The sequence below is a fragment of the Nipponia nippon genome, unplaced genomic scaffold (assembly GCF_047370975.1).
Source record: "Nipponia nippon isolate SJK-2023a ecotype South Korea unplaced genomic scaffold, ASM4737097v1 scaffold_28, whole genome shotgun sequence".
NCBI classification, from domain to species: Eukaryota; Metazoa; Chordata; class Aves; order Pelecaniformes; family Threskiornithidae; genus Nipponia; species Nipponia nippon.
Window position 1 is genome coordinate 2,661,325 of NW_028262345.1, and position 26,715 is coordinate 2,688,039.

The following is a 26,715-nucleotide window of genomic DNA, read 5'->3' on the forward strand; positions in this document are numbered from 1 at the left end:
CCTGATCCATTCATTTTTCACCAGAGTCAAAGGCGATCATGGGAAGAAGCCCAAGCAGAAGTAAAGGGTCTGGCTAGAGCACGAGGAGGGACGTGCAAGGGCTGGAGCCCGGCGTGCAGAGGGCTTTGGGAGGAACGGGCCTGTCTGGGGATAAGCAGTGATGGCAACGGCACCTGTGTTGTTAGAGATTGTTTGCATCCAACCCTGTTGCCTGTACCAATGAGGGCAACTCTGCACATCCACCTCTTGCTCCCCATTGCATCCCTTCCCTAAGCTGGATGCCGGCGCAGTGCCTAAAGGTAGTTTGCAAGTGGTGATGGCCAGGAGGACTGAGGATGCAGCCTACATCCATCTGCTGTCCCCTTTTTCATGTGTTCATCAAGAGCCCCGTGGGGCAAAGGCTGTATTTTTGTGTCTTGACGGTACAGCACCTAGTGCAGTGGGGTCTGAGGGTGTCGAAGATGTTGTAGGGGAGCTTGGGAGGGGAGGAGGGATGTAAGTAGCTGGATAAATAGAAATAAAAGGGACACAGATAGACCTAGAAGATACAAATAGACTTCAGTTGCAATTCAATCAAAACTTGGGGCTTTTACTCACTTCCACATTAACACCATGAATCTCGATGGTTTTTGAAGTAAAACCGTCAGGCACCCGGCGTCCGTCGCAGCGTTTTGGGAAGCGCCGCTCATCCTCCTGCAAGGGCGGGCAAGCTGCCGCGCTCTCCCTGGGCACGGGCTGCGCGGGTCCTCGAATTAGATTAGTGTCAGTGTGGAAAGTGTAATCATAAACACTTACTTTGTGCTCAAGTCGGGGGAGAGGGAGCACGAGTGCGAGAGCGCGGAGATAAGAACAAATATGCAAGAGCGTAGTGTGTTTTTAATGGAAGGGAGATTTATTTCTCTCTGTGTCTTTTTAAGCCTCTAGATAGATCATAAAAAAACCCAACCCAACCCACACACAACCTGTCTGCCTGAAATAGCCGAAATGTAATTTAAAGAGCATCATTTTAACTAATACTTCACTTCAGAGACACCTGCCCTATATTCATTGGAGATGCGGGCTGCATTAGAGCATCTGATTTATCTTTGGAAAGGATGTTTGAGCTCCTTTGTTCCTGCCGGGTCCCTTTTGACGAGTGAAGTGGCGCAGGGCCGGTTTGGCATGCTCGGCCCTCCACGTGATGCTTGCTCCTTGTGCATGGAGAGCTGGGGGGGCACGGGGACAGCCCCCCACTCTCTGGGAGCAGGACTGGGAGCAGGAGCTGCACTGCCAGTGGCCCCTTGCCCTCTGGCTGGTTTTGGGGAAAGGAGCTGAGGTTTCATGCTGAGTTTAGCAGGGCAGTGTGCACTGATGGACCAGATGAGGAATATCGTGTAAACTTGCTGTTTGTTGGTACAGGAGACTCCAGGTTGACTGGGAAGCGCTATTTGCAGGAGCATCTGCTTGGGATGCATGCCCTAAACTAGATCTGTGCATCTTGGCTTACGTGAGCCCTAGCTACACAAAGGACGTGGCTAGTAGGACTGTCCCTATGCAGAAATCTCCCCACCTTCAGTTCCTGTGACCATAGGCTCCAGGTATCTTATCATCTCTTATGCTGTTGTCTTCGTAATGAGCATGTGAGGAAGAGAAACACTTGTCATTGCGTTGATAGATGAGACCCAAAGAGATGGAGTGCTTTGCCCAGGACTCCTCTGGAGCAGGGAGTGGTGCAGGCATCAAGCCATTCTTCTCTGCAGCTTATTGACCTGCAGCAAGGAGGCTTTTCTAACATTAAAAAAAAAAGGAAATTCCACAAATCATTATTTTCTCCTGGAATGTGACTCAGTACAGGAGAGGATCCAGCATCATCCTGCATCCCTCAGGAGATGGCAGTGCAGGGGCTGGTCCCAGACAGCCTCGAGGTCCCGGGCAGCTTGCTTCTGCTGGGGGACAGCTAGTGAGAACGAGGGAGCGTGGGGACGAGCGGGAGGAAAGATGGGGAGAGGAAAGCTATTGTCAAATCCCTAGCTCGCCCTTTCTGATCTGAAGTTCACTTGTAATATTTTTCTCAACTCGGGTTGCTAATGCGTTTTGTTCTCCAGAGTGCGCGTGGCCCGACTTCCCGCGCAGCCTTTAATTAGTTTCTGGATGATGACATCTCCGCTGAGAATCATCTCGTCGTGTCCCTCCGATCTCAGGGGGAGATAAAGGAATCTAATAAAGACATTCAGCATTTCTAGGTGATGGGTTTGACAAGCTTTGTATTAACAAGAAGTCGCGTTGAAACTTTCTCGGGTGCCCTCGGCATGCTGCGGCTCGTCCCCACGCGGGGACTTTTCCCAGGGGGTCTGAGGGAGCCTCCACCAGCGCCTGGTGGGACGAGAGGGGCAGAACTGCGGACCCTGCATCCCCGAGCAGGGTGAGACGGAGTCGCTGTCGGTTTGATGGTCACCGTGGAGGTAGCTGTGAGAGAGGCTGTCGTGCTTTGAGGAGAGGTGTCAGTAATGCTGGAAAGATGATGCAGGTGTCTTAAGGTTTCGAGATCCTTCAATTTTCTGCCTTTTATGAGGCGTTGCTTGACTTGCAGGGGGAACTCCCAGGTGGCTCCGGGTGCAAAAACTGGAAACGAGATCCTTGCTCTGTGCGGCATGTGTGGAGCTGAAAATGAGATCTGTCTAGACAGGGAGCTGAACCGTCCAGCAGTCCTTGTTTGTCTTCATTTCTTCATGGTTAGCAATGCAAAAACTTTATTCTTACATCTTTATGGAGTTCTTTGGGGTTTTGGGTGTTGTGGGTTTTGGGGTTTTTTTTGAAAGAGGAATATGAAGTAGTTTATAAAGGAGATTAGCATCATTAGACTTGTTTTAAAGAAGGCAACAAAGTCCAGAGTAGTGCCATGACTTCCTTCAGGCATTGTTAACGTGAAAGCAGAACTCAGGTCTCCCAAACCTGAATGAAGGATTCTGCCTGCTCTATAAAGCTGCTTATCAATAGTCATGCTAAGCAAACTGTTGCTTGATTCCCCAAAGGTGTGGGGCTTGGTGTCAGGTGTTTCTTCCTTTTTGTGGTAGGAAAAAAGATGTGGATCCCTTCAGAGCCTTGAAAGCAAGGGACCAAATCTAGCCAGGCAGCACCCCGGCTCCTTAGGGTCTGCATCCAGGTTGGTGACCTGGACCCATCCAAAAGTCAGAAAAAAGTCCTTGTGCTGGAGACCTGAATCTCCTTCCGTGCCATGTTTATTCTGGTGTATCCCTTGTTGACTGCGGTAGGAGTATTGCTGATTTATGCTGTCGCAAGTGGAATCAGATTGGGCTCCCTTTTGGCACTTAGCTATAAAGTTCGTCTGCAGAAACCCTGCTGCTTATGCGGTGAATTATACCCGCGTTCACAAATACTTTACTAATGAATGATTGGAAACGTCTTGTTTCCCTCCTCCTCCTCTGACTTATTACGATGCCGTGCTGTATAACCTGCTGCAGAGACGGGCGTAAAAAATTCTGTGTCCTCCAAGCTCGGGAGAGCTTTGCTGCAACAGGAGCCGTTATCTACTTGGGAAATCATTTAGACACATCTCGGTACTGTATGACACATCTCATTACGCCTTGCTTTAAAACGAGCAATTGCCATTAGTTATTTATTAATTGCTTATTAAAGTCATTACGTATGTCCTCTTCATTTCCAGGCTGCTTTTTTCATGTCTTTGGCTGCTGCCAGGTTTGCGCAGAGGGGGCTCGGTCCCTCAGCAAAGCCGAGCCGAATTGGGCACGCCGACAGGGAATGGGGTAATTGTGCAAACCCAGGGCAGAGGCAGCCCCGGGGGGCAGGATCGGCTCCTGTAATTGTAAGGTTTTTGTATACAGGCCAACGTGACTGAGGAATGTAGCTGGAAGCAGGCTTTAAGGCTGTGTTTGCCCTTCCTCGCACCCCATGGACTTCAATATGGCTCCTGAACTGTGTTGATATGATGGAAGGATGAAGTGTGCTCTGCTTTTCTCTTAATTACAGTTGTGTTAGAGTGGCACAAACTGATTTAAAAGCCCATTATAATACACCTGTAATTGAAGGCGTAGGTCTCTCTATTTGCTCTCTGCCTTAAAAAGCAGAAAGGTTTTGAACACAAAAGAGTGAGAAGGCACAATGGAGGTGCCTGGCACTGCGGCAGCCAGAGCGCCGTACCTTCTCCTGACCCAGCGGCTGCTGCCGGAGAAGTGGAAACTGCTCTGGCTGCAACCTGGAGGAGTTGGATGGGGAGCCCGACATTGGGGTCCCTACCCAGAACCCAGTCCCAACTGGCCTTGGTGGACCCCTCCGTTGTTGGCATGGGAGCGTGGACTCAGTCCGACTCGTAGCATCGCCGCGAGCAGGGATGGGCACCCAGGGCTCTCGCTCGCCAAGTCCCAGAGGCAGCTACCCATGGTAGCAGTGCTCTGTAAAACACGGGGAAGTCTGTGGGTGACAGCAGTAAGAGGCTGTTATTAAAAGCAGGAGCAGCAGCAGTCTGATGTTCAGGAAGCTGCCAGTGCACATCACAGATCGCCTGCAGAATGCAAGTCCTGAATCTCCCTCTTTTTCTTTCTTCGAGATGCTTTTATAGTTGTTCTTTGTTGTTCCCTTTGATCTGGAGCAGATGTTGCTCGTGCTGGAAGATGGAGGTTTGCATGTTTTATGAGGGGGAAGCAAGGCGCTGCTAGGCTTACCGGGAGAGCCCACTCGCTCGCAAGCTGCTGCTGGGGGCTGCGAGTCCTGCGCAGTGCAGGGTGCTTCGCTGGAGCAAGCACCCAGCTCCCGCACGAGAAGGGATTTGCAGGTCTGGAAAGGTCACACGTGTATTTCTGCGCTACTTGCTTGGCTCCCAAAACTGTGTAGAAAGGAGGTGGTTAAGGCAAGAAAATGCAATTACTCCTTGAAGGCACCCAACTTGGTGAGGCTCATCTGAGGTCTCCTTCCCTGTCTCCGGTGGAGAGGTTGCTGCAGATCCACGCACCCCTAATATTCAGGGATCTCCTTGTCTCTCGCCTGATGTGTGGCTGAAATTTGGGGTGCCCGGGGAGCCCAGCCACGACAAGGGGTGCGTCAGGAGACAGTGTCGGGGACACAGAGTTGGGGAGAGGAAAGCACGGGCAGCAGCATGGCCATTGCGTGCAAGGAAGATGGATGGGGAAGTAATGAAGATAGGAGACGGCAGGGCCAAGGGGTATGTGCATGGGATGCGTGAGCTTTTGCACCTGTGGTGGCTCTGGGACAGGTGTTTGGAGGTGAAAACATAGCGGGGACATAGTCAGTACCAGTGGCAGGAGGGTGTCTGTGCGCCAGGGAATATATCTGTGTAGGCAAGTGCATATGCTTGGATCCGTAAAGACATATATCACCTGACTGAACACCCTCGAACGTGTAACGCGCCATATGGTTTGGTTAAATATTTAAGCAAGCTGCTTTCTGTCCCGGGGACTTCATGTATGCAAGCAGGCGCCAAGTCCAGGCAAACCGGGGGCATGCCCTGGGCCCCTGCGGAGGGCTGCAGCGGCTGAGAGCAGCCCAGAGACCTTTCCCATCATCATGGCAAGGATAGGGAAAAAAAGAAGTCAGATCGATAAAACACCAGCCCGTCTCTGGGGAAATCTGTACTGTGTAACTGGAGCAGCTTGGCCAACACTGCCATGTTTAATCACTTCTGAGCAAGAGAGATGCTGAACACAAAAGGACTGCCCGCAAGGAGAGGGTTCCCGCCTGGGAAGCCTGCATTTATTTAGCTTTATTTATTTATTCATTCCCATAGGGGCACAGCTCCATCTGCGTCCCGCGTTCAGCATAAGAAATTTCTCCTCTGCCCCATTGCTGCAGAAATGCCAGCTGACGGTGAAAGCGTTTTAATGCAGAGGGAGCGGGAGCACCGGTGACCGTTAAATAATATTAAATATATACTTGCGATCACTTATTTATTAAGGTTTCTCTCCCTAGTGTGGTAAAAGCCTTACAACATACCTGTTCAGTCTCCAGAAAGGCATTTTAAACAGTTCGTGTGGTTAATTATTCAAACGTTTAATTAGCATACAATAACTGTCGTGCTAAATCCTACCACTGCACATTTAATTTAAGGGTTAGCTAACGACTTCGCTGACGTTGTCGCTCTGGTTTACTTCCCAGCCATTCCTGCCTCATCTCATCCCAGATGGGCCGCAGTAAATTGTCTCTCCCCGAGCGTGTCCCGAGCTCGCCGGGGCATGCTGGGCTTTTTCCCCGGCGCACGAGTGGCTCGAGCTGCTTTTGCACTTGTTGGAGAGAGTTGCAAAGTCTCCCATTGCCCGGCGAAGCAGCAACGCAATCATCTCTCCTCCTCTGCCTGGTCTGAGCAAAATTTAAATCTCCTGCTGTATTGCTGAGGAGGAGGATGTAATGCTCGTGTGTCGGGAAATCCAAGTTTAATTTGTTTTAATTATGTTTTAGAATCTGGTCAGTTGATTTTTGTCTCTCGGCTGGGCGGGTGCAAATCCATGTGTGCAGTACCAGAGTCGCCGTGCAAAGTCCGACTTGATTCTTTTTTTAAGTCTCGGTGAGCTCTGCAAAACGAGCTGAATGGGTTGATGTGGGTTCAGTAGTTAAAAATATCAGAAAGGTTCCTGTGTGATTTAGTGAGCATCGCATTGAAGATGATAGATATTGCTCTAGTTTTGTCAGGACTTACAGTTGGAAGCTATTGCTTCTTCCCGGGCGATGGCGGGCAATTCACTGTGCCTCCACTTGTCTCTTTCCACTTCTCCGAAATGGCCACGGTGATACCTCCTTGGCCTATTTTTGTTGTCCAGACCGTAAGCTCGGTCTTTTTAAAGCACACATGGGTTTCCTGGCTAGCGGTCCCAGCCTCGCCAGGAACATGGCAGGGCAATCGTAGCACTGTTGTAATTAATTGCATCTCCTCAATGGACTACCTGGCTGTTGGAAGAGCATCTCCCAGCTCTGTGTGGGCAGGTGGTCCCAGAAGGCATGTGCTGTCCTCTTAATGCTGGGCTTAATGATACTGATGCATATTAATATTTCTTTCGGTGTTGTCTTCATGCCCTCCACTGTCCTGCCCCACAGCCCCCACTGTTTTGGGAGCGTCTGATCCATAGTTGTCCTCTGGTGCATGGTTAGCAGATTAGCCGTCATGCCCAGAGCAGCAAAAAAATGAACTCCCAGCAGCCCTTCAAAACAGAGAATAATTCATTACCCACCTTGATTTCCACTTAAAATGTACTTTAACTACACTTCCAACTACAAACCCTAAATCACCCTCATGTTCACAAAAAATCCATCATTTTTTATTTTATTGCACGGCACTGGCATGACATAATCCCTTCCAGAGCGTCTTGGAGTGCTTTACGGATCAATAAATTACTTACCTGCACAGCAGAGGCAATGCGTGCAAGGCCATTGCAGTCATTCCAGCTCGGTGCAGCCCCGGGCAGGTGGGGAGAGGCAGGGAAGGGGTGCTCAGGAGTGGGGGTCCAAGTCAGGAATAGGGGTGTTGCAATGATCTGGGCTGCAGCTTCAAGCAGGTCGATGGATGGGGCTCGCCCAGGGAGGGTGGAAGGAGCAGGATGCTTTGCAAGTGATTTGTGACTCTCCTGCAAAGCGCCGCAGCGGGATGCCAATCCGCTGCTAGGCTCTGGAGAATGGCCTGAAAAAAAATAAACCAAGGAAGGTGATGGTCTTTATTATGTTCTGCAGGTGCAGGCTGATAACAGCAGCCGATCGTTTTTCTCGTACAGTCTTGCTGTAGAGCTTGTAGAAACCCCAGCCCTCCCTGGCAGCCGCATCGCATCCTCCGCTCACGCGGCAGCAGGGACTGAGCGCTCCCTGCTTGCTCCGCATCCCTTCCCCTTCTCAGCCCGCCTTCTCATCACCCCGTGTCCTCTATGTGTGTCCCCTCTTTGGGTCTGGGCCCCTTGTATCTCACCTGCTCCTGAGTGTTCATGATGGCAGTGCCAATGCAGTGGGATGGCTTTCATCCCAGTTGAATTTCCCTTCCTTTGCATGGTGGTAGACCTTAGAGGCTCCTCAGTAGACTTCTTGTCTTCATGCCCAGCTCCTCTTGGTGCTTTTTCTGGTTGCAAGGGCACGACAGAGAGCCTGCATGGCTGCAGAAAGATCTGCAAGCCACGTGCATGCTTTGGATGCTCTTGTTGTGCCAGGAGCGACTGCTGCTTTTAGGGGAGTTTGAAGGGGGTGGGATGGTGTTTTCTTGGTAGGATGCAGCTCTGCTGGAAAGGGTTCATCATGGCTCGGAGGGCAGGATGAGTACTGGAAGCGGGGTGGGGAAGAAGTACAGTCTTGCACACCACGGAGGTGCTGAGGAGGAGCTATCTTGAGCCTCCCTAAAATGACTGAATCCCCTCTGGCTACAATTTCTTCCCACTTCAACCCTGTCTTCTCTGCCCCCCCTTTCCCCCTGTGTGTTCCTGTCAAGTCACATGAGACTGATGGGCTACTGAATAGCTCGTCGAGGTGGAGGGAGGAAGGCAGTTCAGCCTCCTTCACCCACATTTTGAGATGTGAGTCGGAGCAGAACCGATTGCATTTTCATTTCCCTCTTTGTGTCATCGCAGTGTCTCCGAAAATCACTGAGATCTCTTCTGACATCTCCATCAACGAGGGCGGCAACGTCAGCCTCACCTGCATAGCCACAGGCAGGCCAGATCCAACGATCACCTGGAGACACATCTCGCCCAAAGGTAAGAGCCAAATGTTACCAGAAATATTCTGGGAAGGGCACAGCGCCATTTGCGAGCAGCTGGGGAGGTGTCGTCAGCTGGTTCACATGGCACTTTGGTTGCAAAGAGAAGATGATGTGCACCGAAAAGATATGACTTAATGCAGGAGTTGATGACTGGTGGAGAAACATCCATCTTGGTGGTCTGGGAGAGGAGCTTATGGTTTTGCTTGTGTGGAGGACTGGCAGTGGGTACCAGCTTGGGGTTGTCATGCGTAGGGATTGAATGTGCTTGTCCGGCCCTATTTTGAAAAGTTTTCGGGGAATTCTCGCACGTTGCTTCAAAGGAGGACTATAAATAGTGCAAATGAGCAAGAAAACACACGAAGCATTAATTGGTGGCCTTGTTAATTGGTAAGCAAAACCTGAGCAGAACTGTGTGGGTGTGACTGCTGGGAAGCAAATTTCCATACGTGCCCATTCGGGAGCATATTATTTCAAAACCATTTCCCAGCTGCTTTTTAGCATTTGCTTTGCATTTTGCTGCCCTGTTATTCCCGTGTGGCTGCGAGGTTCTCGCCAGTGAGCTGGGGGTGAGATCTGGGGGCTTTGGGTGGGATGACCCATTAGGCCAAGGGGCAGTGCCTGGCTCTGATCCTCTGATCCCGTCTAAGCGCTTTAGTTCAACCTCAGTCATTTTTCCCCTGAGGTTTTACCAACGTGGGCTGTTGTCCCTGCCTCAAGTTTTCCTCGGGGACGCCCCGGCCAGGCTGTCCAGCAGCCGAAGCAGACGATGCAGCGGCAGCAGTGATGGATGGCGCCGCGTCTGCTCCCTCTATTCAGCTGCCTGCCGATGGCTGCGGTGTCTCGGTGCAGCTCCATTGATTTTTTGCTATTTGTCTGCGCTGTAGCAAACTGCTGGGCCAGATCCATCACTCTCCATAGCCCAGGCAGAGGGCGAGCTGAGTCGGCGGCATCTCAGCCCCTTCCCTTGACAGGAGCCTCTGTAAAAACCATTCCCCCCCGGTGCACGTGTTGGCTTATCCGCCTTAGGTGGTCGTGCCTCCGAGACGGTGGCCTTCGGTCGGGATCTGTGCGTGGATGAATGATGAAATGCAGGGCGCAGATCCGTGTGCTCCTCTCTGGCCCCGAGCGTCTATCCATGGCATGGAAGTAGCTGTCACTGTATCTGCCACCATCAGGCAGCATTTATGGTTGCGGCAGTCCATGTGCTCCCACCTTGAAGCCTTTTCTTTCTTCTCTTCCCGTTGTCTACCCTGACAATGTCTTTTTGTCTCACTTGAGCTCCTCGCCGCCTGTTTTTCACACACATCTTGTTTTCCCTATAGCCCCGCTCTCCCACCCGCATCCCCTCCTGCTCCCCCAGGACCTTCCTCTCCCACTCCTGTGCCCCTCGCTGCCTTCTCCCACACGCCATCCATCCTCTCCTAACCATGCTCCTGGTTTATGATGCCTCTGTCTTTTGCGAGGGCTATTTTCTGTGTTTGCTGCCATCCAGCAGGTTTCTTTCCCCAGGGAATCTTTACCTGCGCTTGAACCAGATGTTTCCATTTTACTTAGGACTTAGCTGCTATGGAAACTGAGGATGCACCAGGAGAGGAAGAGTGAGCTAATCAGAAATTACCCGTGGCGCTGTGTAATTTGCAGCAGCAGCTCTTACCTGATTTTGGCCATGATTAGGCATTCTGCTTTCAAAACTCAAAGGGAACAAATGATCACAGAGATTTACTTGAGTCTGGCCTCCTGCTGATGGAGGGTGCTGAGCCCAGAGGTGGCCCGAGACAACTTCTGCCCATCTCCGTCAGCAGCTCCTCTGCTTCTCTCTCTGGGTCTGCCAAGCCCCTGAGGGGGACCTCTACTTCTCCATTTTGCATTCAGCGCACATAGGAGAGATGAGGTTTGGAAGCGTGGGGACTGAAATAAAAGCCAGGGCAGGTGCACAGAGGTGCTACAGCAGATGCCGAGACGGTAGCCCTTTCCCTAGCAGGCTATACTCTAATTTGGAGAGCCAGGAGTGAGCACGGGCCCAAAACTAGCTGCCAGCCCCTCTCTCGGTTGTAGGTCTGTCTCGCCACTCATCCCCGGGGAAGTCTCGAGCGAGCTGCCTCCTGTTCCTTCTCGCCGTCTTTCTCCATCTCGCTTGGAGTGGTGGAGAAAAGGGACCAGGGAGAATTGGTTAAGGGAAAGCTGGTGCATAATTTAAGGGTTTACAGAGCGGATGGGTAAGGGGCTCTCACCGATGTCGCTGGGGAGAGGCTTTGATAGCGCTGTCTCTGCCAGGCACGGGCAGAGCGGTAGCTGAAGAAGCCGGTCCCCATGCTTACACCGGCGAGTGCTCCTCTGTGCAAAGGCACTTCACGGGCTTTATTATTTTCTTGGCAGCTGTAAGCCTACTGTGTGGGAAATGGAGCAAGTAAGAGTGTTTGCTCACCGGGGGAGCGTGCGGCCGGGTCCTTCAGAGGATTTACACCGAGAGCAGCCCGGCTCCCCGGTGACTGATCTCATTTGAGACCCTTTTCCAGCCACTCCCAGCTCCCTTGACTGCTCGGCTGTTTTCTCTCCCATGCATTGCTCTGGTCCGGTGCAATATGCGTTTAGCCGCTTGGTCTGGTAAGCTCTGCTGAATTTTCACATCTGCAGTTGTTGCCACATTATAGGAGCCGTTAAGCCTGTTTTTGAGGCTCTGTTTGGTTTGGGGGCTGGCAGAGTTCCCCGCAGCTGGGAGGAGGAGAGTATTTTCGCTGTATAACTCCAGAGCCGAGTGAACCTGAGCAAGAGAGTTTTCTGCTAGTGAATCGCACGATTCACGGTGTTGTGCGTGCCCACGTTGTGTGTGCCCAGGCACATTCGTGTTTGCACCCACAGGTGCTGAGCATCTGTTTGTTTCGAAGGCTTCAAATGTATTATGGTCCCCAGCCTCGCGGTGCCGATGCCATCTGTAAACTGCGGAGAGGTTTTCTAGCTAATACTCTGGTTTTGGTCACTCAGGTGTTTCCATAGTTACTGGGCTCTTTATTTATTTTTTGGGGTAACTCTGATGTTGTCATGGCGATCGCCATATTGTCAGGCTGGTTTTCGTCTCTCGGCGGATGAAGGCTGGAATTTCTTGGCTAGGAAAAAGTGCAGCGTCCCGAGCTGCCGGGCACAGGGCGACGCTGAAGTGCGCAGAGCCGCTTGCTAGCAGAGCGAGCGGCACCGTGTTGAGCTAACCGGGGGATATTTATCCGTGCTGCAGACACAAGACCCGTCATGCCTCCTGTTAAGCTCGGGAAATGTGCTGAGGAATTGCAGTGAGGGCTCTCCCAGGAGGGATGAGGGCTTGGCAGCCTCTGTCCAAGAGAAGCAGGCATGGCTTCGCAGTGATGGTAATGAGGGCTCTGTGGTCAGACAGCAGGCATGGTTATCCTGCTGTGACAGGGCCAGGGACACAAGGAAATGGTGTAAAAACTGGGTGTGTGCATACAGATACCTTCGCTAGCACATCTGCCTGGCCGGCACCGGTCTGCCATGCGCGGATGTCCTGAGCCAGAGGCTGCATCCAAGTTGTCATCCTTAACGATCCTTGATGGACTTTTCTGACATGGTTTTGTCTAATTGCTTTTTGATTATTGCTGTAGTATGATGGATTCCAATGTAAGGCTTAAGACGGCGGCTGCCAGCGTAGGAAAACATTACAGTTTGGCTTGAAGGTGTATTTACTCGTAAGAGGTCTGATCGAGAGGTCTTTATAGCGGGAATCCCTCATTAATCTCAGGATTAGGCTCGGCGCTGAAAGCTAGATCCTGTGCGGAGCCAGAGTCCTGAGCTGAGTCCGAGCTGTGATTTGTGGGGTAGGTGCTGCCTGGGTGCTTCGCAAGGCAGAGGGACAAGACAGGGGAGATGCTCACAGGGTCCCGACATTGCCGTGGCCCAGATATCCTCGGTGATCAGTCCATTTAACCTCCATGGCCCTCCGCGTCCCCCCTGGAAGAGGTGCAATAGCAGTCCCTTGTCTTGCAGGACCGATGGGAGGATAAACGCATTCAAGACGTGACGTGCTCAGATGCAGTAGTAATCACAGCTCGGATATGCACTTAAGATAGATGAGACATGGTGGTCTAATGTGGCAGAGGTCTCATGAGATCATCTGTCTATACATCAGCAGCAAACCAGCAAAGGGACTCTGGGAGAAGTCTGGTATATTTGGATATATTGATTTTCTCTGGCTCTTGGCGGGGCTTAAAACAAGAGGACAAGCGACTGCAAAAAAATCCAGCTTGAAGAGTTGCTTGTCCCTGGGAAGGGAACACATCCTCCTTCCCTTCCTCCCAGAGGTTTGTCCATTAAGCACATCGCTTGCTGTCCTTCGTCTTTCCAGGACCCTATCTGGACAGGAGGCAGGGGATCTTTGTCAGACATCAGATTTGCAGCCCAGCTGGGAGGCACCGAGAGAAGGGGGATCCACTTGGGTGGGAAAATCTTCACTTGCTTCTGTGCTGCCTTGTCCCTCACAGTGATCAGCTCAGTGCCCCACAACATTGCTCCCTTTAACCCTGCCTCAAGGCACCTAATTAACTTTAGACCAGAGTCGTGCTCTCTGCTGGTCCTTTTAACAGGGAAATCTCTCTTGGAGTGAGCAGATGGTTTGTGTATGGCTGCTTCTGGGTTCATCCCAGGTCTCATGTTTCTGCACCGTCTCTTGTCTCCTGTTGAGGGTTCAGGTGGTTTTGGAGGAGGCCAAGCACCTGCTTCACCTCTATTCTCGGTGTTTAGGCAGCAGAGAGAGTTTGTCTGCATTGCGTCAGCCTGCACATATACCAAAGAGCCAACCAAAGCCTGTAGTGCCTTGCAGAAACGAGGAGTGTGAGCCCCTCTTGAGGGAGAAGGATTGGGGGACATGTTGTGTGAGCCAACACAAGTGGTGTCTCAAAGAAGGGACGTGAGTCCTCCTACTGCGGCTGCCAGCCCCAAGCTGCAGCGTTGGGTTGGGTTGGGTTGGTCAGAGTGCCATACGTGACGTCCCACCTCACTTCATTGCATGCATCTCCCCAGTCTTGTGGTGGCCAAGTGTCTCACAGAGGCTCATTCAATGCATTTGGTGGCCGAGCACCTCGTCCTCTTTCTGGGAGGCAGTTGCAGGCCTGGGCTCCAGCTAAATTAACTGAAGCATTTCAACCGGCTCCAATCCTGTCGGCAGCTCAACCGTCCCCTTGTTTACTGTTGAAATAATTACTGCTTTGCCATAATATTAGCTCTGAGCCGTGACTCCATTACCATTATCGCCGGAATATTACCCATTTATTATCTCCCAGCAACCCTGGAAGATGAACACTAGGCTTCAGAGACCAATTGTTTTACAACAGACAGGATCTTGGTGTGCATTGTTTAATGAGGTAAACTACATTATAGTCGGCATTAATTTGGCTGCGGTGCACTCCACTAAATCATTGTTAACCTGTAAATCTGCCACTGGTTTTGATGTGCGCTTAATCAGCGCGCGCCGGACGGATCGGCCAGGAAAAGGGTCACCGGTGGCCTGGCTCCGTTTGCACTGTGCGGGATGCAAATAAATAGGTTGCAGTGCTCTTGGAGAAGCAGGACTTTGAGATGGACACTAGTTTTGTGCATGGTTGTGGTGAAGGAGAAGCTGGCAGCCAGCATTGCCAGGAGTTGCTTGCAAAGCCTGTGGGCATGTGCTGCGACCAGCAACGGGATCCTGCCAGGAGCAGGGTGAATATTTAGCCCCTTGAGTGCCAGGAGCTTCCCCATCGGCTCTCATGATGGGAGCAGGATCTGGTCCCGCGGGAGCCAGGATCTGACAGCATTGCGTCATGGGCTCCAGGGTTTGCTTTCCTCAAGGAGTGACTTAAACACGGTTAGCGTGCCACGTGCTAAGCGCTTGGTTGTGGGTAGCTCGTTTCAGCATTTCCCTTCCACTGATGTGCCCTGGTTCCTCCTGCTTTTTGAAGCAATAAGAGATTATGTACTTGTACGTGTATATATATAAAAGTAATATTTTTGATTCCCCGCATGGTGGAAATGAACTCTCTGAGCTGATTTGTTTGCATATTTGGCATAGCCGCCTTTAAAATATGCATCTTGGTACAAAAATAACAAGACCCCTACCAGCTACAAATGAGGCAATGTCTTTCCCTTAAGAAAAGGAGGAAAAAAAAACAACCCTCTCTGCTTCAGCATATTCCCTGAACATAGCTTTGCAATGTCACGCTTTCCCTCCTCGCCAGAGGCAGAACGTGCTCAACTCCTTATCTCAGCCTGGGGAAGCAGGTGGGCCAGTCGCTCTCGTGGAGCAGCAGTGCTGCCGATTGCTGTCCTACTGGGGGACAAAAGCAGGCAGCCCTGCCTGCACCCCCACATTTTATCCGTCAGCTCATCCCACCGGTTGCTGGCTACCTTTCCTGCAAGGGCGAGAGCCGTCATGGTGTTACAAACATTCCCGATCAGTGCTGCCGCCATGCCCGGTGCAAGGGAGCTGGCAGCCTGTACAAAGTGATATTAATAAGAATATCAGAGATATTTCTTTTTCTCGCTGCCAAGCCGACATTTGCATGACAATCTCATCGGCCCTGCATGCGCGAAGCGGCGGTGGGACCGGGTTAGGGCAGCGGGGAAGTTTCTATTCGCTCCCGCTGCCCAGGATAACGCCCTCGCCACCCCCTGCCCGAGCATCCCACGCTCCGGCTTTGTGCGGAGACGGAGATTTTCACACCACTGGCAGCATTGCCCTGCGCCAGTGGCTTTTCTCCATCCCCAGCGGTGCCTCGGCTAACCATGGGAAGAAGGGGGTATGTTAGTTATTTCTTTGGTGGTGGGACGAGGCAGACAAAACCCTACATGCCGCCGGTGTCAGCTTGCCGGATTTTCTGTCTCTTCTTCAGCGGTGAGGGCGGCTCCCTCCCTCCCCAGTAAATGTGTGGCTTTGTGTCCGCAGCTCGCTCCCTGCCTGGGACTCGCCTTTCATTCAGCTGGCGTGGGGAAGAGCAAGGGACGGGAGTGTCTGAGATTTGAGAGATCTCCACACAAATTAAAACCTTTTATCAGCTCCTAATAGCTGTGCAAACTAATTATATTTGGGCCAAACTTTGCCAGAGACTCCCCCGAGGTATTATTATAAAAATCTGAGCTGTGGAAACGCGTCCCCATTCTGTCAACACCGGGTCGCTTCAGCTATAGAAAACTCGGCTCTGGCTCGTTTTAGCTCCCGTGATGTGCTTTGCATAAGCTGCCGCAGTTGTTTTCAGGGAGGAGAGAGCCCGGCTGGGCTGCCTCACATGCGGCCCAGGTCTGCCGAGCTAAGGGCAGGGCTGGGTGTCGGGGAATAACACCGAAATATTTATTCACCCAAGCCCCGCTAGCACGGCTCGGTCTGCTGCTGCTCTCCTGCAGCCATCAGCGTGGCATCAGGGCTACAGGTGCAAAAGTGGGGTACCTCCATCCCTGGAGGGATGGGGTGTCGTGACGAGGGCTGAGAAGGATGCCCGGAGAGGTGGTGGAGATGCTCAAACCCCAGCAGGCAGGCGATAGGAATGAGCAGAGGGAGCGGCTCTGCCACAAGGCTGAGCATGGATGGTTTTGCTGGTGCCAGCATCTTGCTGGGGTGTTGGAGCTGATTTCCCCCCCAGATTTGTGCCTTATTGTTTCCTGGCATCACCATTTGCTCCCTTCCTTCCCTTGTAATATCTGTTCCGCTCACCGAGCTTGCACGGGGCAGGGCACCGAGGCCGAAGGCATCCCCTGCGTTTGCCTGCGCGCACCGTGCGTCGGCAGAGGCAGTGCAAAGCAATGTTTTGAGCCAAACCCCTGCCCTTGTGATGTTTGCCCCGGTGGGAGGGAGGTTTTTACCCCCGCCACTGTTCCCCTGCCATCCTTGCACTCTTCCTCCTCGCAGATTGCCGGCTAATGGGGTGGAGCTAGCACGAGCGCTCTCTATTAATGGAGCAGAATATAAACAGAATAAAGCCTTCATTTCCCGGGCTGTGATTTCATTATTAATATACTTTACAGTTCACAGGTTGTTCATTTGCTTCCATGTTTTCTCAGCTGGTGTAATCTGCGGCGCAGAGTGAGAAGAGTCATAAAATTTCCATTTCCAGTTGAATGTGCGTCCAATTCGCCGTGAAATGTTTCTCTCTGTCGTGAATATTAAGTGCCCGAGGAGTCAGTAGCCACAGGATTAGGCAGGGCAGGTTGCCAGCCCCTCTCCGCGTCCTGGGGGCATGGGAGAAACATGGGTGCAGAGAAGGAAAGGTGGCAAGGTGAGGTCTAGGGAGCGAGGGACGGACCGCGTGGCGGAGGGAGGAAGAGGGAATGGGAGAAAAGAGAAAGGAACCATGCAAAATATGCTGGAGGGAAAGGGAGAAAAGTTGGAGAGCGGCAGAGTGCAAGGAGGGATGTGGTGAGTGAAGGATGCTCCAACGGAGCAGACCTGCGCTCCATCTCCTCGTTTCCCTGTCCCATGACCTTGAAACTTGGCAGGGAAGATGATGTACCAGTGTCTGCTCCAGTTTGTAAATCAGTTGTTGGTGTCTGTGCTTGGCCAGTGCCACGGGCTTTGGGGCTGTGCCCTTCCCCTAGCCTGAACATGGGTAGAAAGAGAGTTTCCTTGTCCGGTGAGGCTGAGAAATGCTGATGCGCTTGTATGGGCAAGGAGCTGAAATATGCTCGCGAGCCGGAGGGAGCTGCTTGGCTGCCCCGTCCCAAGCTAAAGAACAGCAGTGAATAGCTCCGGCGTTGCAGGCCCTGTTGCACATGCAGAAAAGGGCCTTGTCACATGAATTGGAGGGGAAAAAAATCACGTTCTGCTCATGGTTACATGGCCAGCAGGAAAAGTGGGGAGATTTGTTGTGTATTTAGTGTATTCTTTAATGGTTTGTAGCAAACTGAACGGTTGCTCTGGGGCAGGGCAGCAGGAGTTTGGGTAGTTGGGGCAGGTGGTCCTGCCACGAGGCCGGGCAGGCAGCCTGTGCCGGGGCCGGTGGTGCCACGGAGGGGTGCCCGCAGCTGCAGCGCCACTGGCAGCGGGTACATCTGGCGGCACAGATGGCACGTTGCCGCAGCTGGAGGCGGTGAGGGATGTGCGCCCCGGTCACCCCTCCCCTGCCCGCTGCCCCCTCCTTGCAATAGCGGTGCGTGATGCGGCATCACTGCCGGGGGAAGAGGACAAAAAGCCAAATCCCAGCGGTGTGCCCAGGCCGTGGGGATAACTTGGGCGCTGCCCAGAGCTGATGGTACCGTTTCCTTCTGACTCTTTGCTGAAATTACTTCTGCCACAGCATTCCTTACTGCAGGGGAAAAAAATGCCTCTTCCTTTCCCATCTTCTCTCGGTTGAGTCAAGATAATAATAGTCTTTTTCTGATCCCCTGAACTTTCCCATCTGCTTGGTAAAACAATGGCAATTCTTTTTCCTCCTGGTCTCTCTCTCTGTCTTCCTCTCTTTTATTTTTATCCTCCTACAGTATAATTTAAAGCCAGAGCAATGCCGTAGCCCATGGGCTTTTCCCCTTCCTGTGATACACTGCTGTTATTTAAAATGGATTTTCCCTTGCAGAGCAATGCCTCTCGCTGCCCTCCCAGCACGCACAGTGGGGCCAATACCTTGACAGGAGGCTTGGAGAGGGGACGATGGGCTCGAGCGAGGGGGCTTAGCCCGGTCCCCAGTCTCCCTGTTCCCAGGCCAGTGTCACCCATCCCTGCAATTTCTGGCACAGCCCCCCGCTCCCCATCTCCCCTCCCCAGCCTCACGACATCCTCACCAGCCCCCCACAGCCCCCCGTGCCCCCTGGCCGTGCCAAGCACATGGGTCTCACCGCCCGTGCGTTTCCCTAGCTTCTCTCAATAAGCCGCAATACTGCGAATGATCCTCCAGAAATGGAGACATCAGTGCCATAAAACACGAGGGACAGAGCAAGGCCACTGGGCTGGAAAATAGCGTGTCTGAAAAAATAAAGACGGGCTAAAGATGATGGAGAGGAGACAGCGAGCTTCACCCTGCCGTGATTCGGATGGCTCCGGGGGGTGAAGAGGGGTCGGGGGGTCCCAGGGGAAGAGGAGGGAAGGAAAATATGCCCTGTCTGCAGAAAGCCACATCTGGGCTTGCCGGGAGCTGCGTGCAGGGATATGCAGGGAGAAGGGAAAGTTTCGCAGATCCCTATGACTTCTTGCCAGCGCTGGGGATGGATTTAACCGGCACTTGATGCTTATTTTTTCACTCTAATGCCATTATGCCACTTACTTCCCATCCTAGGGATATTTTCTTAATGCGGCTGAAATACAGCTTAACTGAGGTTACAGCCATTTAACGCTTTGGATTGCAATTGCTTCTTAAGAGCTTGTCCTACGGAGAAAGCCTTTGGGTTTAAATTTGCAGCCAGAGGGACCCTACGGTCCTGGCTGCCAGCAGCTGTTTTTCAGACAAATCCGGAGGAAAGCAGGGCTCCTAGAGTTTGGCAGGGGACGGGGATGCTCTCACCTGCAGAGCAATGCCTGTTGCACGCAGGGGAGTGTTGCTGGGAGGCGAGCCGGTGGATCTCGACACCGGTATCCCAGCTGGGTATTTTTGGAGGGTTGCTTTGCAAAAGTCCTGCAAATAAGAGGCAAGAGCACCTCATTTCTTGGTGTTATCTCTCCTCGCCAAGCCTTGTGCACCACAGCTTCTCCTGGAGACAGCGAGAAAGCTGCCAGAAATGGGATGGACTCCAGGAAAGCCAAGTTGCAACAGGATTTAATCGAGGAGCAGGGCTCCCACGAACAGGATGTGTGTGTTTGTCTGAGCGATTTTCTCTGGCAGCATCTGTCACTCTCCAACATCTTGGTATCGTTGCAGCAAATTATTTAAACACTACCCACTGTACCCCATCTGTCAGGCAGCCCCTCCGCGTGTATGGGGCCCTACCTTGCCGCCTTCTCCAAAGGAACTCACCGGCAAAGGCTGAGAGCCAAACAACAGGACAAATTAAATCAAAAGCACAGCTTCGGCACCCAGGGGGAAAATGCACATCAGCTTTGACTTATTGCATGGCGCACGCTTACAAGAGAGAAGCAGCGGCTTTTGTCACTGCAAGGGGCCATGAAAAATGAATTAGGGCCGCTGCTGGGAGAGGGCACGCAGGAGAATCTTTCATTCTGGCGACGCTGTCCTCTCTCACCTTGCAAGCAGCAACAGGGAAAAAGTCACGGGGAGGAAGAAAGAGTAAGGAAAGAAAGGAGAGAGGACTTCTTGTTGGGCGGCTCGGTAGGGTCTGGCTCTAGGCTGTGGGAGAGAGCATGGGAGAAAGAGCGGCTTGGGTGCCCCGCGAGCAGCATCGGTGCTCGAGCGGGAGCACGGAGCTGCCGGCAGATGCTGTCTCATCAGTAACTCTGGAGAGGGCTTGGCTCCGTGGGAGCCTCGGTATTTGGTTTTCATGTGCCTTTTGTGTGCAAGGAGGCAGAAAAGCTGCGTGGGAAGTGTCTCAGTGCTGGTTGCAGCCTCTGCCGAACCTTTCCTCCAGGAGCATCCGTCCCTCCCGGTTCCAGCCTGAGGGCCACCACCTCGTCCTCCGAGCAGGTGGACCCCAGGGGCTGAGGAGGATGATGTCTGGCTCTATGCTTGCAAATAATGTCTGAGTATCATTAAGAAAAGCAGCCCTCTAATGAGCCCTACACCCATCTTTGCTACAGAGCTGACACCACTTAGGTGCTTTGTGAACTGCAACCGTTGCTAATTTGCTCTAACGGGGTGGCACGTGCTGTCCGGGCCTTTTCCTGGGGCTCGGCGTCCTTACCAGCACCTCGGGAGGAGGCAGGGGCTGGGAGAGGCCGAGGACGGCTGCTGCCAGTTTGCTGAACTCAGAGCTGCCTCCAAGCTAGCCCAGCTCTCCCGCTTGCCGAAACAAAAGGGCTCATTCTTTATTCGACTCATTTGCTCCTGAGTTAGAGCCTCGTTCAAGGGTGGTTGGTCCCCGAGTTGTTTTGTTTTGTTTCTTTAAATATTAATTTCCATAAACTACTTCTTGCAAACAAAAGGTTTAATGCTCCTCTTTTATTCCCAGTAACAAATAAGTTGTCTGAGGCGTGCAAACATCCCAGCAGCAGCCGCCTGACGGCGACGAACAGCATTTAAGTATGAATTGCGGTGCGCAGGGGATGGGGGAGAAGCATCCCCGAGGGATCACGGGTACCGCGGCAGCATCTCCCCAGAGATGCTCGCCCAGAGAGGGAGGGCAGCGAGCCCGGCCGGTGCCGGGAAGCCCCCGTGCAGCCCGGGATTCCAATCTTTTGCGTGGAGGCGTCTCTGACATGCCTTTTTGAGATGGAGGATTTGAGAGCCGAAGGCCGGGAAGCACAATAGAAGATAGACTGCTTGTACCTCATTGTCTGGAGAATAGATGGGCTGCGGGCTCCCGGAGAATAGGAGCTGCCACTCAGGCGGCTTTAATAGAACAGGCGGCAGGTAGATTTCAATAAAAGAAATGAGTATAAATATTGTTAGCAGAGAAGAGAGGAAAAGTGAAAAAGATCTCGTTCAACGAGTCATAGTGGGAAACTTTCAAGGACTTATAAGCTAAAAACTCTTCACAATGGTGCAATAATGGGCGGCTCGACCGACTCGGCTGTGCTGCAGAGCGCTGGTGAGGCGAGCAGACTGGGCAGGCATCCCCGGCACGCCGCAGCACGGCTTTGCGCGGGAGGTCTGGCCCTGGATGCAGTGCATGGTGGCGAGGTGGCCATGCCGGGGAAGCCCACTCACGTTTTGCCTCCCAGTGCCTTGCTTTGGCTGTCCGTGGTGTGGATGGTGAATACAGGCTATAGGCTGTGAATGTAGGCTGAGCGACCAGGAGCAGGCGATGTGGTGGCATCTGGAGGGTCTCTGCAAGTTGCATGTGACTAGTGAGATGTGTTGCATGCGCCCACTTAATAGTTAAATATTTGAGTTGTGGTAGGACGTGTGAGCCCCAAGTGTGGTCTTGGGGCTGACTGTAGATGCACTGAGCAAATGCAGCCACAAAAGTGGGTCCTGTCTCAGATCTAGGTCTGAGTAGCACAAGAAGTCGAAGAAAATGTCTTCCCTGGCAGCCAAGAGCAGAGGTTTGGCAGCGGGCTGCAGAGCTGCAGCCTTCATGATGGCTCCCGGTTGGCGGTTGCGTTCGGAGAGCACCTGTGGAAATCCCCGTGTCCTGTCCCATGCATGAGGAGCAGCTCCTGCAGCCCAGGGCAGAGGGGACACTGATACCAGTGCAGGAGAAGGACTTCATGGCAAGCATGGATCTATCACTCAGCTTGCACCTGCCTGGGGTGCGTTGGGAGCCCTCGGCGTGGCGGTCGGCACTGGCCACCCCTCTCCCTTGCAGCCTGTGCCGCTGTGCACGAGGGCACGGAGCAAAATTGGCTGTGAGAGTTCCGCGGAATCCAATTTAATGAAGGGTACGAGTAGGGAAAACACGGTTTCCCCTCTCTTTGGTGACACTGGGCCCAATTGGTCACCCTGGGGGGTGAGGATGAGGAGAGACCCCAGGCTGCAGGAGCGGAGGGAGCTACTGCAAAGCTCCTGTAGCCCTGAGCGCTGCTCAAAAGCCAGGCAGCAAGAGCATCATCCCCTGGGGCTTCGCAGAACATCAGGCCACGGAAACATGCTAATTAACATGGAAAAACATGTAAGAGGAGAGATTTCTTTCCTTGTCGTCGGGAAACTTCAAAAAGAGAGAGACTTGGCCCCGTGTAAGCACAATGCAGTCTTTGATACACTGCGTGCCGGTTTCGCGGGTTACGGTCTTTTTTCAAAAGGCTTGCGAAAAAAGAAGGGGAGGTTCATACCCCATAGCTGCCGTACGCTGGTCGTATAGGTGCGCTTTCTAAAGGGATCACTCCTCTTAGGGGGGTCGCAGATGGAAATGGGCTGGAGCTTGTGACAGGGGGATATAATATTTGCAAGAGGAGGAGAAGAGCATGCCGTGCTTGCCTGGGTCGATAGGGTAATCTTAAAAAAATCATTTTTTTAATGATTGCTCTGGATGATTTCCAGCAGGTTAATTACCCCCAATCTTTCTCCGCCGGAGCGTGGCGGCGTTAAGCCGGCACCGGGGAGTAGGAAAGAGGGGGTGTGCGGAGGGGAATCTGCCCTAACCGGTGTCATTTGCCTGATCAAAAGAAAAAGGGAAAGGGAATTTTTGAACTGCCTGAACTTCGTCCTGTGTGTGTTATTGAGCAGTCAAGAGTGGGTAATACTGATTAACAAGAGGTGAAGCAGATGCTTTCCCCGTTTTCGGCCAGGGCATGTGCTGGAGGCAGCCTTAGCTCTTCTTTACCCATGTCACCAGGGCTGTCCTACCTGCTTTGAGAGCCGGGGTTTGGGGTGATTCCTTCCCCCACCTCCTCCTCTGCACACTGGGAGCTGAGCTGCCCGTGCAATGCTACTTAATCACCTGCCCTGCACTTGTCCACCCGCTGCCACAGCGGAGGAGAGGTGAAGCGGGTCTCGGGTGCCGACAATTTGCTCTTATTACCTTTGTGTGTTTTATTTATTTACTATGAACTGTTATGGGATGGCCATCACTACCGCATCGGAGTGACATTTGAAATATATGGCTCTCGGTTTTAGCACGTCACTTGGAGCCGGGAGTCTGCGCGATGTTAATTTTTATTGCCAGAAGTAGCCATAAATTGATAGTTCAGAATCGCTGTAGGGACTGTAATTAACTAGTTACTATTTCACCTCCAAAAGGAGCAATGTTTCACGCTCTTACTTTTACTTATCTGGAATCAGCTGCTGTCAACATCCGCTGAAGCCCGTATAAAGATTTATAGACCTTGGAGGTAAATATTGACTAATGGGCAGCTTGGCTTAATGTTCACCTTGAAGGACAATAAATTGTGCTATTGATTGAAGTGAGATGTCAATATCTGCATTGTTGTAAACATTTTAATAAAATTATCTCCATAAAATATTCTTCTTCTCCGGCCGATCCTGGCTAGTAGGATCAGTGCCCAGCAAATGCAGCGGCACGGCGTAGCGAGCAGGGTAGCACCTCGGGACCGGCCCTGGGACTTTGGGCATCCAGAGGTCAAACCCACTGCGGGACGATTGGTGAGGTTGTGCCTTTGAGCTTTAGAGGTGGAAATATCACAGCTGTGGAGGGCTGGGCTGGTTCGCCTTGATCTGAGGTGCAGGGAGTTGGCAAGGGCACATGGCAGCATGAAAGATATGCCATTGCTGCCGGGCGCTGCGTGCCGTGCGGTTGGCATGGGGCAGGGAGTGCTTCGTTAGGGTTGTGGTCCTCAGGGAGGTAGTGTGGTGCACAGAAGCAACCACGGGTCGCTGGCAGGACACAGCGGCAGAGAGCAGCGCCTCGCTCCCAGTTCAGCAAAGCTTTTTTAATGGCATCGCAGGCAGCGTTCAGCCAGGGAAAGCCGTAAGCGATGTGTCCTAGAGACCTGAACATGGCTGCAATGGCGAGCCAGGGGACAGTGTCACGTAATTAATTTGGGAACATGTGTTCGCTTTCCGGTGAGTTATTATCTTGTCAGAGGCTCAGTGGAAGCAAATGGGTAGGAGGAGGCAGAAGGGGGGGGACAAGTCAGGCTGGGAAAACGAGGAGAAGCAAGGGAAGGAGAAAGGCAAGGAGGGAGGAATATGGATGTACGAGACATCTGCCCGCACCGTGTGGGACCCCAAGCGCAGCTTTGCCGTCTGTTGGGCCTGCCTCGGTGCTCCGTGCCAGACCAGGATCTCGCCTCCACGGCTCCCCCACCGCCGTGACGGCCAAGCTCCCTTGTGCCGGGAGCCTTGCAATGTGCAGCACCGATGCTCCCTTGTCGGTGTAATGTACCTACAGTGTGCCCACTAATGTACCCACAGTGGCTTATCTGCGCCACGCGAGAGACATCGTTCAGTTATCTGTACCTCTGTATTTCGGGCTGCTCGCTGCTGGGGCACTCGGCCCTCTCTGGCTGGAGGCTGCCGAATGCCACGCCGAATGCTGCCGAGCTCCCCAGCTCTGCTCATGATGTCGACTGTTCATTGTACATCGAGTCTGTCTTGGCTATTTTGCAGCTCCGGGCTAAGTTTTCCCCCTTGCTCCTTTGTGCTTCTCCTTTCCTGAGTGTTTTTATGGAGATCTGCAGAGTTGCAGGTCTGGCAGAGCAAGTCTTAAATAGTGTGTGGCCGTCTGTGCACAGGCTCCCGCTCGCCGAGCAGGTGGATTCAAGCTCTGGTTTTCCATCTCCCCAGCTTGCACCGGGTTAGTTAATCATCCTTGGCTGATGAGCAAGGATTACGCTTTTGCCTAGTCTGTGGCTGTTCCATTTCTGGCCTGTATTATATTATTAGTATTAATAATAATAATGGTGGGTGCTGGCTGTGCTGGTTTTCTAGCTCCTGAGGAGACAAGAGCTCTCCCATTAATTCCTGCAATATTTCAGCTCCTAATTGTGCTCAAGCAGGGACAGCCTTGAAAAATTCCTACCATCAATTCAGGCGGAGCAGGGCTGGTACCCCTGGGACCCTGGGACCCTGGGCCCTGGGACCCTGGGCCAGCCCTGCCCCAAGCATCCCCGAGCTCCGGGTGCTTTCAGAGGCAGGGATCGTGGCAGTTGAGTGCCCATTGCATTGCTCTAGCTCCAGCCTTGGGCAAGCAGTGGGGGCAATCCAAAGGGGCTGATATATGTGAGACTGATGGGACAAATAACCCCCATCCAAAACCTGGGCTGGGGCTTGCCTGGGGAGCTGAGCTTCACCCAAAGCAGCATCTGTGTCCCCGTGCAACCCGGCAAGCAGATAAATGTCCCTCCTGCGCCCCGCTGGCCCTGAGGGGACCCCAGCAGCCACAGTGACATGGGCACCCTGTTGCTTTCTATAAAGCAAGGTCTGCACTTACAGATTGTGTTTGCTTAACCCCAGCCCTGCTCCCTCGGTCCCATCTATTTGTTTTTCCATTCCTGGCAGTCACTCATGAATGAGATTGTCCAACTATCAACAAGACTTCCTATTATAAATAGGCAAAAATGCAGAGGCCAGGGAGCTGAGCAGTTCGGCAATTACTCTCGGGCCACGCCTTCGCCCCTTGGTCAACACGGGTGCCGGCATGATCCGGCAGCACGGGCAGCAGCGAAGCGGCTTTGCGGACCCGGTTTTCCTGCAGGAGGGGACGGGGGACACGGCGGGTGTCCTGGTCACCTGGCATTGCCCCCTTCACCAGCGGGAAGCAGTGCCCTTGGGGCAGGGATCCCTTGTGTTGCCTTATTCCTTGAGGTGTAGTAGCTGGCACTGGCAAGGCAGGGTCTGGCCAGGGCCTCTAGCAGGGACGGTATTCCTAATGCTATCGTCATCGTTATCTAAGCATGAGTAATACCAGATTGTGCTTGGGGCAAAAGCAGGCATCAGCTCCGGTGCAAAACACCCCATTTCGGTCCGGGGTGGGCTCTGCACGTCAGGGTCGATGGGCTGTAGCCGAAATCCAGCTGACACGAATTGTGCCAGACCCTGAAACCCTGAACTCTTTGCGCTCTGCTTCTCCATCGGCCGATTACCACGCACGTATCTTCAGTGCTACGCCGGCACAGAGAACACCTTCATCTCTCAATTTCCTGAGCTTTTGCAGGTGGAAAGCTGACCCTCGCAGTTACTTTAATGAAGTCTTTTGCTGGGTAATGAAATGCACTCGAGCTGCTTTGCTCCCAGATCAAACTGGGGACGCACGCTACAGCTCGGCTACGGCGAGAGCTAATTCTTGCCGTGTGCTAGCTGGCTCCGGCACGCTTGGGGAAGGGCCTTTGGTTAGTTGGGAAGCAGAATGTTATCTGAGCCTTTGCACAAACTGGAGTCAGATTTGCGCGCAGAGCATCTGAAGGACACCGGCTGTGTCGTTATTTTATCAGCAGGCAGCGCTGTGCTACAGAGAAGCTGATTCTAGGTCAGTCATAAAAGGGATTTTTTTTTTTTTCCCTTCTCTCCTTTTTTTGCAGCACATAGTGCTGCAGGCCCGCTGGATGTAACGCTGCAATTTGTGTGTCTCCAAAGGATATTGATTTTGGGGTAACACCTTCATATCTT

At 52.7% G+C, this 26,715-nt stretch overlaps 1 protein-coding gene across 9 annotated transcripts in view; it reads left to right on the forward strand.

Moving 5' to 3' along the window:
- The window catches only part of LOC104016638 (protein CEPU-1), a 454,647-nt gene that overhangs the window by 415,759 nt on the left and 12,173 nt on the right, over window positions 1-26,715 (forward strand). For all 9 annotated transcript variants that reach the window (XM_087763282.1, XM_087763280.1, XM_087763286.1 and 6 more), the window contains one exon: window positions 8,568-8,693. In XM_087763282.1, the coding sequence (XP_087619408.1) occupies window positions 8,568-8,693 (126 nt within the window). The remainder of the gene's footprint in view (window positions 1-8,567; window positions 8,694-26,715) is intronic.